At 54.3% G+C, this 10,575-nt stretch overlaps 1 protein-coding gene across 1 annotated transcript in view; it reads right to left on the bottom strand.

Annotated features, from left to right (window-relative positions):
* Positions 1–1,335: 1,335 nt before the first annotated feature.
* DAGLA (diacylglycerol lipase alpha) overlaps positions 1,336–10,575 on the bottom strand; it is a 70,896-nt gene continuing 61,656 nt past the window's right edge. The window contains 2 exon segments of the mRNA XM_078148601.1: positions 1,336–5,706; positions 6,049–6,221. Of these exon segments, the coding sequence (XP_078004727.1) occupies positions 4,782–5,706; positions 6,049–6,221 (1,098 nt within the window). The 3' untranslated portion in view covers positions 1,336–4,781.

Below are 10,575 nucleotides of genomic sequence, written 5' to 3'. Positions count from 1 at the left end.
TTTTCCAGATCGAGGTCTTCAATGAGGAGAACGATGCACTTTTCTCCCCGTGATATTTTGAAAACTCTCTATTTCCTGAGCCCACTTGCTAGCTTCCACAGGGATGGGAAAGAAATCACAGAATCTAAAGGCTGGATGGGGCTTTGAGACATAGTCCTTCCTCATCTAACCCACCCTGAAGTGTAACTCTAACTCCTAGGGATATTTCAGGGCCTTGAGAGAGGGCTTCGCTCCAGCCCAAACTCACAGGATCATAGGAATCCAGGTGCTCTACTCTCACGTTGCCTCGTTTTCTTGCTTATCCAGGACGCCGATGGGTCCAGGAGTGTTACCTTTCCCTCCGTAGCCCTCTTTGGACTTGCTGCTTCTTCCATCCCTTTCCCCCCCCCCCACCCCCATCTGAAACAAACTCCTTTGTGGGACACTGAAAGCTCTTTAGAACCAGGCCCCTTTCTAACCTCTAGGCTTCTCACACTTCATTCCCCTCCACATGTTCTGTGATCTAACAATGCTGACCCACCTGCCTACAGCTCCTTGAACACAGCACGTGCCATCTGCCATCTTCATGCTTCTGTACCCACCATCCCCCAGCTCTGCCCTCTTACTCTGCTCTTAGTACCCCTGCGTTTCGTGACTCGGTTCAAACACCACCTTCTACAGGAGGCCTGCCTTTCTCGTCTCGCCTTCTATCTACACTATCTGTACCACGTACAGACCTAATTATCTGCATGTTGTCTCCTCCTCCTCCCCCCCGTTAGAATATTAGCTCTTGGGGGGGGGGCTGTTTTTCACTTTTTCTGTATTCTTCAGTGCGTAACACAGGGCCTGGCACATAATAATAACAACGGCATTTATAAAGCACTTCGAAGCTTGCAAAGCGCTTTACAAACATTCTATCATTGAACTCTGGAAAGCTGCTGCTGCTCTTCAGTAGTTGTCTGATTCTTTGTGATTCCATTTGGGGTTTTCTTGGCCAGGCTACTGAAACGTTTGCCATTTCCTTCTCCAGATCACTTTACAGAGGAGGAAACTGAGGCAACCTGCGCCACCTGGCTGATAAGGAGACTGCCGAGAGCTTGTGTCTGAGGCGCTGCCTGACTCCAAGTCCAGCGCTCTGTCCGCTGTCCCAGCCAGCGGTCAGAATAAACGCTTCATAAATGCTTGTTGACCAGCAGACCCTGGGAAAGGCCAGTCTGCTGAAAATGGCCTCATCTCTGTCTTTGAATCCCAGAACCCAGAACTGTGCCCGACACCAAATAAAAAGCTGTTGATTGACCGGCAAGTGTCCCCTGCCTGTCCCCAGGGCCTGCTGGGCAAAGTCACTCACACCAAGCCTGCTTCTACAACCAGTTTATACACAGGTCTATACAATATACAGAAACCTCTCTATACAGACAGATTTATAGAATAAGCTATATTAATTTGTCTCTCCTTTTTTACAGCAATATTAGCTTGGATTTTATACATTAGGTACAAAAAAGTCAGATGGGAATGGCACGTGGAGCACGTGACTGTCTGTGGGGGGCCAGAGAGAGGGCGATGAGGACGGGGAAGGCCTGGTTGCTTCCTTGATGATTGCATATGGAGGTTCTGTCAGCCTCTGGACAATGAAGCAGCTCAGGGCCACTGAGGGCAGGGATCTGAGGGCAAAGTGGGGTGGGGGCTGTGCCAGAGGTGGAGGTTAAAGGGTGGAGGTGGGAGGTGGCTGCTCCTGGCTCCCTGCTGGCCCAGGGGAGAATGGAGTGACCCCTTACACCCAGAGGTCCTTCTCTACTCGAGGCAGAGCCTAGGAGTTTTAGAGGGGTGAATGTCTCTTGGGGGCATTTGGGAGAGAACCTGTCCCTACCCAGTGTAGAGGGGCTTTGGGACCCTGGACCAGACAACCTATAGCACTGTGGCTACAGCCTTCGAGGAGGGGGAAGGAAAAGGGTATGTTGGGGGAGCCTGGGGCTCTGGAGCACCCAGCTGGCTCTGCCTCTGGGGCAGAAGTTTGGCAGGTGGAGGCTGGGGGGCAAGGAAAGGCAACCCTATGGACAGTGTACAGACGCTAAATCCTCAGACACAAACTTACGTTGGGAGCAGAACCTTAAACTCCCCATCATCTCCCTTCCATGCTGAAGAGCAGCCTATGTCCACAGTGAGTCGGCCCCATCAGACCCTAGAGTGTGACCCCTGAAGCAGAATGGAGCAGGGGGTCCCAGGGGAAGGCAGGCTATAGGTGGGGCCAGCGATGCAGACAGGGGAGGTGGTATCAGAGGTGACACAGTGTGATTCCCTGGCATCATTCCTCTTATTGTGAGAGGCAGCAGCCCAAGCTCTGGGACCGATACCCACTGCGGCTCTTCCTCCAGCCTACGATGTCCACTGCCCAGGTGCATCATGGGACATTCTCTTCCTTTCAAAACACCCAGGATGGAATCCCAGAAGAAGCAGGGACTGGGACAGAGGTGCAGCCAGGCGAAGAGGGCAAAGCAAAGAAGGGCCCCTCCCGAGGGGTGACCTTCACTCACTGGCATTCTGATGCCATCTAAGGGAAAAGGCCAGGCCTCCGAACCATCCCCAAAGAAGCTCCAGGGAACAGAACCGAGGCAAAATCGAGAGGGGAGACATGGAGACAGTAGAAATACTTGACCCAGCCTGGGCAGGCTGGTGAGGTGTCTAAGCAGTCACATCCCATGATGGTAATCCCCAGGGGCAGGGGGACTGGGGTGGCAGCAGGAAGAAAGCAAAAGGTCCAGGACATGGGGGGAGAAAAGGGAGGGCTGAGAGAAAGGCAGGGGTGCTGCTGTTTCCCTGGACCCTGTGGGGAGAAGCTGGAAAACACACAACTCGCCAGGCCACATCAGCTCACTGTGTGCTCCCAAGGGCTCCTGCGAGGGCCAGAGGTGTCAAAGTGTCTGGCTCCCTCGCCCTTCCCTTAGGCGTACCCTAAATTCAGCAAGGAAAATGCTGGCTGTTGAAAACACTTAAACACTGGGCTTACCCCTGGCCTTGCCCCTTGGGGGTGGGGGTGGTGGGAGGAGGCTCAGTCTCTGATGGGCACCTCTGTGGGTATGGCAGCATGTGGGAGGCCACAGAACCCTACCCTTTTGGAGGGTCCTCAGACATCCCTTTCTAAGGCAGCCCAAGCAGGCCTTCATGCCTCCTTCTTCACAGGGCAATATTCCTAGGTTCAGTTGCTAATGGGGGCATGGGGCCAGCAGTGCGGACAGACAGAGGTCTCCCTCCTGGCAGGAGGCCCCTCTCCAAGGGACTGAGAAGGGAGATGCGTCCTGGGAGTGAGGTGGCCCAGCCACAGGGCAGGGAGGAGGTAGCAAAGGGTTTCATTTCAAATACTGGCATCCAAGGTGTCTGGGGAAAAGGGAAGCAGGCAAGGACCCTCTCTCCAAAAGTGCCCTGAGCTCGGGGAATGCATGCAGGTGGCAGGAAGGCCTATGAACAACCCAGCAAGCAGCGGACATGCCTGCTTTCCCTCCTCTCTGAAGCAGTACAGCTCACCATGCAGCTGGGGTTCACCCGGGGGTGCTGCAAAGGCTAGAGAAAGGGGTGGGGGTGTCACTGCTGCAGCAGGACCAGCTTGCAGCCCCAATGCCAGAGCCAGGAAGGCCTACAAGGGAAAGGCCAGTGCCAAAAGGAACCAGGTCCTTCGACCACCTCCTGACGCTCCTGATCTGTCCCCATGGCCTAGCTGCCCCCAGGACCTGTGGGGACTTGGGGACCTGTGGGGACTCAGGGACCTGCACCCATTTCCTTCAGAAAGCTCATTTCAAAGCCTCAGGCCAGGCTGCTGTCTACATTTGCAGGATCTGAGAAGCCTTCAATGGGGGGGGGGGCAGGGTGAGTGCAACTAAACGGGGTTGGGGGGTCCTAGGGCTTGAGAAGTGAACTGGACCCAAAAGGCTCCTTCCTCTGAGGAGTGGGAGGGGAGCCGGGAGGGACCTAAAAAGTCCCCTAAGGGGCCCCTGGGCCAGGCCCACCCTCAGGGACTACCCAGCCTGTGGGGAAGGCAGCTGCCTCTGAGCAGGGGAGGCTAGGCCCCGTCATAGCAGGAACATCTCGGGCTGAGCCTGTCGGCTTCTGTAAACATACTCGGTTAGTGTCTGCTGACTTGTGACCTTAGACTGGGGACTGAGGGTCGTGGCTGGGGAGGCAGCCGAGGCAAGTCTCACTGACGTGCCAAAGACAGGTGTGGGGCTTTGGGGGCTAGGGATGAGGTGGAAGAGAGTCAGGGAAATAAACTGCTACCACACCCCTCCCTCTTCCTAATGCCCGGTCTCTGGGCACCAGGAGGGGAGGGCAGTGCCTGACCCTGGCTCCTTTTCCTCCCCAGGAGAGCAGGGAGAAAGCTGGGGTGGTCTGGGGGGGGGGCAGGGCCCAGACGAACGCAGGTGATGATTCTTAGAAGCCCTGGGAAGGCTGTTCCTGGTGGGGGAGAGGGGGAGGATGGCAGGCCAAGCGCTGCCCGGCCCCTTCCTGGCTCCTTCCCACACACGTGGCGACTTTGGTGAACCCTGGACTGCTCACCTCCCTCCCCAGCTCACGGTGGACCCCAGGAGCCTGCACTGACTGGGGCTGAGGTAGGGAAACGGACCCTGTGATTCCACTCTCGTCTGCTGGCTGCTCGGCCCCTCCCTCCCCAGCCGCACCCGCCCCGAGGACTCCAACCGCCCCTCAGGTGATGCTTCCAGCCGGTGCCAGAGGGCAGGCAGGGGACTACGACCCCAGGCCTGGGTCTGCCGCATGCTTCGTGTAGTGGGTCCGAGCTCCCCCCACCCCCAGAACTAGAGGGCCGAGATCACGAGGTCCTCCTGCTTGGAGGGGCTGGCCGCGTGGCCAGCGGGAGAAGTCCGGATCTTGTCTGCGGCCAGACACTCCTGACTGCTTAGGCCGGTAGGGGTCAAGTCCATGAGCTCTCCCGAGGAGCTGAGGGGGAAGGAGGGCGACACCGAGATGCCGGACGAGGGGTCGGCGGAGCCAGCAAAGAGCCGGGGGGGCTTGGGCACCAGGTTCGGCTCGTACTGGGCCCGCAGCAGGATCTCCTGCTCGCTCACCGACTTGGGCAGCGCGCCGTAGTCGCCGCCGCCGGGGCTCTCGGACAGCATCATACAGTACAGGTCCTGGAAGGAGCTGCTCTTGCTGTCCAAGTTGAAGAGACTGTCGATGAACTCGGCGAACTCCAGGACCTGGGGGCTCGGCGAATCCCCCAGCCGCCCATTTTGCAGGGTCAGCTCCCCCCTAGCCGGGGCAGGGGAAGAGCTACCCTCCTCCCCGCTGGAGCGTGGCTGCGGGCTCTCCCCGCCGCTGCCGCTGCCAAGCCCGGCCTCCAGCGGCTGCGTGTCCTGCGAGTGTTTGGAGAGGCTGTCGGCGGCCAGCAGTTCTGTCCTTGAGCTGAGGGAAGGGTTCTCCTCGGGGATGGCCGGGTCGATGTAGAAGCAGTGGCCCTCGTCCCTCTCCATGACCGCGTGAAGACTCGGGGAGCCCCGGATGCTGCGGAAACCGGAGGAGCGGCGAGAGTCGAAGCTGTAGATGGACTCATTGTCCGACAGGCTCTCCATGGTGGCCAGGGGGGCCCGCCGGGCCTGCAGCTCCACCGACAGGCGCTCCTGGGTGGTGAGCAGCAGCAGCTCCACCGGGTCCTTCCTTGTGGGGGACAAGGCCTTGGTCTCATAGAAACCCTCCAGGCTGATCTCGGACTGGGACTTGCTCCTGCCAAGTTGGGGGTGGAGCGGGGTGGGGGCAGGGAGGGCCGGTCGGTAGGAGGCTCCTGGGTGGCAGTGGGCTCTGCCCCTCAGGAGGGAGGAGGGTCGTGGCTTAGGCCTCAGGCCAAGGCAGGCGGAGGACTCCCGCCAGCTCTGGGGTCCTGGTCCCCATGGTCAGGGAGGGGCACCGGGCAGGGATATGCTCACTGGGTGAATGCCTAATGGGGAAGGTGTCCCTTCACTGACTTCATCATGGGATGGAAGACGGAGGGAGACAAGCCCCCGCCCCTCTTCCCCTGCCCGGTCCTCCCGAAGCCCAACCCTCCGAGAGAGTGAAAGTGGCACTTACTTGATGCTGCTGCTTCTGGGGGCGGCTGGCGGAGGCTCCAGGGAGTGGGGGCCGGAGGGCAGGGGCTGCTGCTGGAAGATGAGCTCTGGGGTCAGGTCCACCTCGGTGGGACTCACCATCACCTTGGCTGCAGAGAGCAGGGCCGTCTTACCCTTATTGTAGTTCTCCAGCACCTGGGGAGAAAGGCTCTGGAAAGTGAACCACAGGCTCATGGCTGAGCAGAACCTGTCTATGGGCAAGGCCCGAGGACCTGTAGTCTAGCCAACATGACGCAGCTAGGCGGCACTGCAGTGTGCTGGGCCTGAGTTCAAATTCGGCCTCAGACTCGTACTAGCTGTGTGACCCTGGGCAAGTCCCTTAACCCTTAACCTCAGTTTCCTCATCTGTAAAATGAGCTGGAGAGGGGCAGCTAGGTGGCGCAGTGGATAGAGCACCGGCCCTGAAGTCAGGGGGACCTGAGTTCAAATCCGGCCTCAGACCAAACACTTGACACTAGCTGTGTGACCCTGGGCAAGTCACTTAACCCCAATTGCCTAAAAGTATAAAAAAAAAAAAAGATAAAATGAGCTGGAGAAGGAAACGGCAGACCAAGCCAGTATTTTTGGGTCACGAAGAATGTCAGCAGAGACCTGGGCGCCAATCCTGCCCCAGGCATTTACTAACTGACTGACTACCGGCAAGACACTTTCCCCTTTTCAGCAAGAGTTTCCTTGTTTGTAAAACAGAGGCGACAATGCCTGCCTACTGCCTCCCAGGTGGCCAGGGTCAAATGAGATGAAGCACTTTGCAGATTCCAATCTACATGTCAGTCATGAGTGTTAGCCTCCAAACACCCCGACTGGGCCTCAGCTGCCCTTCCACCCAAGGCCTCCGAACTCAAGGCCTCTACTTGGCGTGGACATGCCTGGGCTTGAGCTGGGTCCTGCCAGGTGGCAAAGGCTTCAGATACAGGCTCAGGGTCAAAGGATAGCCTGTGAGGAAAGCAGGGAGGCAATGGAGGCAGAGAACACACGGAAATCCAGGGCCTGTTCTGCTGAACGAGGAGGCTGCACTAGAGCAGAGGTCCTTCATCTTCTCAGTGCCATGGAGCCCTTGGGCAGTCTGACAAATCCTATGGGCCCCTTCTCAGAATGTTTTTAAGTGCACAGTACAGGATTACAAAGGACACCAACCAAAGTTATCAAAACATTTGAAAAGTTGCCATTAAAGTTTATTAGGTACTTCCTATATGCCAAGTAAAAAGAAGTTCTTCAGATTAACAGCCCCCAGACTAGACAATCTTTAAGGTCCCATGGCCAGCCTACCTGAGTGTAGAGAGCAGGGGGGTTTTAACCTCGGATCTGTGAACATTTTTGAAATAATAATTTGAGAACTTTGGTTTCCTTTGCAATCCAATCTTTCGTTTTATGCATTTAAAGTCATTATTTTAAGAAGGGGTTCATAAACATCACCAGACTGCTGAAGGGGTCCAGGGCTTACAAAAGGTTAAGAACCCCAAGTATATTCATTGCTTGCTGGGCCTCCAGGACAATATATTTTTCAGTCACAGGCAACTCCCTTACATGACCCAAGTTCTACAGGAGCTGGGATCTGCAGCAATGGCAGATACCTTTACGCCAGAAAAAGAATCAATTCTTGAAGTATCACCCTCTGGTGGTGGTGGTGGTATTTTCTTCATCATGATCTTCAAGACAAAAGATGCCACAATTTTTCCAAGTCATTCCAAATGGGGTCCAGCGACTCAAGCTGCAGTCCCAACACTACTTTGTGGTGGGATCTTGGATAAGTCACTTCCCTTCCCTGGGTCTCCTCCTTTGTTGTATGAGGGCATCTGGCTAGATTAGGGGAGGGGAATGTGAGGCCTTGAGGCCACATGTGACCTGGAGACCACAGATTCCCTACCCCTGGGCTAGGTGATCACTAAGGTTTCTTCCAGCCAGAGCTATAACTATCAATGTTCACGATTAAGGCAAGGTGTACAAAGGGAATGAGACCTCCAATAAACCTTTCAAGAGAAGTTCAGGTAGGGGAGGGAACCTAGGGCCCCATGCCAGGGAGGCTGCTATGGAGGGTGGTGAGCAAGCTGAGCTTGGCTACGCAGTTCACGTAGGGGTGGCTGTGGGGAGTTGGAGGGGAGGGCAGGATATCGAGCCATTGATAGCTTTCCATTTTAGCACTAGTCTGGCTAACATCTCCCATCTCTGCACCTTTGAACAGGCCATCCCTCATACCTGAAATGCACTTCCTCTTCACCTCCATTTTGTGGAGCTGTCTCCAATGCTCCCCTTAAAGAAGGTCCTTCCTACTCTCCCTAGTTGCTAGTATTGCATGTCCTGAAATGATATGTATTTTGTATTTATTTACCAGGGAACACATTACATCCCCCGGTAAAACATACGCATCTTGAAGACCAGGACATTAGTTTTCCTTTGTATCCCCTGTGCCTAGTTCCATACCCATGAATTAATCAATTAATTATTTATTAAGCACCTTCCTACTAGGTACCCGGCACCATCCTAGATGTTGGGGACACAAAAAGGCAACAGCCCCCGCCCTCAAGGCTGCTTTCTGTTTGGGGATGCCACCATAGACACGTACAAGTCTTCCTTCTCTTTTCCTTTCCCTTCCTTCCTCACCCTGCCCCACTCTTTCCTACCTGACCTGTGACTTCATTGCCATAGAGAGTTCCCAAATGAGGAAACTCCCTCTGCCAATGAAACTCAGAGCCTCAGAGAGCTTCCTGGGGCACTCAGAAGTGAAGTCACTCGCCCAAGTTCACCCGGCCAGTAGATGGAGTGAATTCCAGGCCCTGGGGAGAGCTGGTGCCAGGGCATGCAGAGACTGTTGTGGAGGGGGAATAGCAAGAAGGCCAGTTTGACTGGACAGTCCTGTGTAAGAGGTCATGAGGTTCCAAGCAAGTCAGGGCCAGGAGGTGAAGACGGCCTTTACAAGCCAAACACAGAAGTCTCTAAGTTATCCTGGGGGCAACAAGGAGCTAATAGAAGGTATCAAGTAAGGAAATGAAATGTTCACACCTGAGTTGAGGAAACATCATTGTAACTGTGGAGAGGAGGGAGGAGAGAAGAATGAGATCTGAGACACGGAGACCAATTAAGAGGATGAAGGCCTGAACTATGGTGAAGAGTGAGTAGAGAAAAGGGCTGGAGTATGAAACGAATACAAAAGATACTGAAGAGGCAGAAACAAATGCATTTGGAAGTGACTGGATATCTAGGGTGAGGGAGAGTGAGGAATCTGGGCTGCAAGAAACTGGGAGGATGGTGGTGCCCTGGACAGCACTAGGGAGTCTAGAAGAGGGGAAGGAGGGCTAGGCAGCAGCCTGTTGGCATCTGAGGCACAGCAAAGTGCCCCCAGTACTCCCAAGATAAAGGGGGCCAGAGGCTTGGTCTGTCAGTGTGCGTGCTTCTGAGAAAGGGACAGGTCTGCCAAGGGAATTCCTCCCAAGAAAGTAATGGCAAAGGTGATGGTAATGACAGCAATAATGATAATGATGATGTGTGATCATTATCTTCATCTATCATAAGTATGATGAAGATAATGATGATTATAACAATAATGATGGTAACTATGATGAAAAGGACAACGATGATGATGACAATGATGATAATGACAGTAACAATAATGATAATTATGGTGATAATGACAATGATAATAACAATGATGAGGATGACGATTATAACAGTAATAAGGGTAATTACGATGAAAATGACAATGATGACAATGATGATAATAACGATTACAATAATGATCACGATGATGACAACCATAATGATAATGAAAATGATGACAATTATAACAATGATAATGATGATAATGACGACGATGACAATGGTGATGACAACGGTGGTTATGATAACGACAACGGTGATGATTATAACAATAATAATGATGGTGACAATGGTGACGACGACGACGATGATGATGATGATGATGATGACAACGAACGCCAGGACCAGCTCCCACTCATGCAGCGCCTCACGGCTCATGGCGCTAAACAGGCAGCAGCATCTTTGACTCTCCAGACTGTCCCTGGGGCCAGAGGCTATCATTGAGTGGCTCCCGTCCTGTCCCACTCTCTATGACCCCATTGGGGGTTTTCTTGGCAGAGACACTGGAGAGGTTTGCCATTTCCTTTTCCAGCTCATTTTACAGATAAGGGAAACTGAGGCAAATAGGGTGAAGTAACTTGTCCAGGGTCACACAGCTAGGAAGTGTCTCACAGAAACGAGTCTTCCTGACTCCAGGCCCAGCGCTCTATCCACTGCGTTATTTTCCTCCTTTTGCAGATGAAAATATTAAGGCCCAGGGGTTTAGGGACTTGCCGAAGGTTACATAGGGAGTAGACGGCAGTCACCCACAAGGAAGGCCCCGAGGGAGGCGTTCTCCACCGCTAGCCTGGGACCCCTTACCCTGTAGAAGGTGCTGAGGGCTCCCTCAGGCAACCCTGCCCACTCACTCCAAGCTGGTCAACCAAAGACTCCCAGCTGTCCGGGGCTCATCTTTCTA

This window comes from Phascolarctos cinereus, unplaced genomic scaffold (genome assembly GCF_003287225.1).
Source record: "Phascolarctos cinereus isolate Bilbo 61053 unplaced genomic scaffold, phaCin_HiC Scaffold_9;HRSCAF=440, whole genome shotgun sequence".
Lineage (NCBI taxonomy): Eukaryota > Metazoa > Chordata > Mammalia > Diprotodontia > Phascolarctidae > Phascolarctos > Phascolarctos cinereus.
This window is presented reverse-complemented; position numbering and strand designations above follow the sequence as displayed.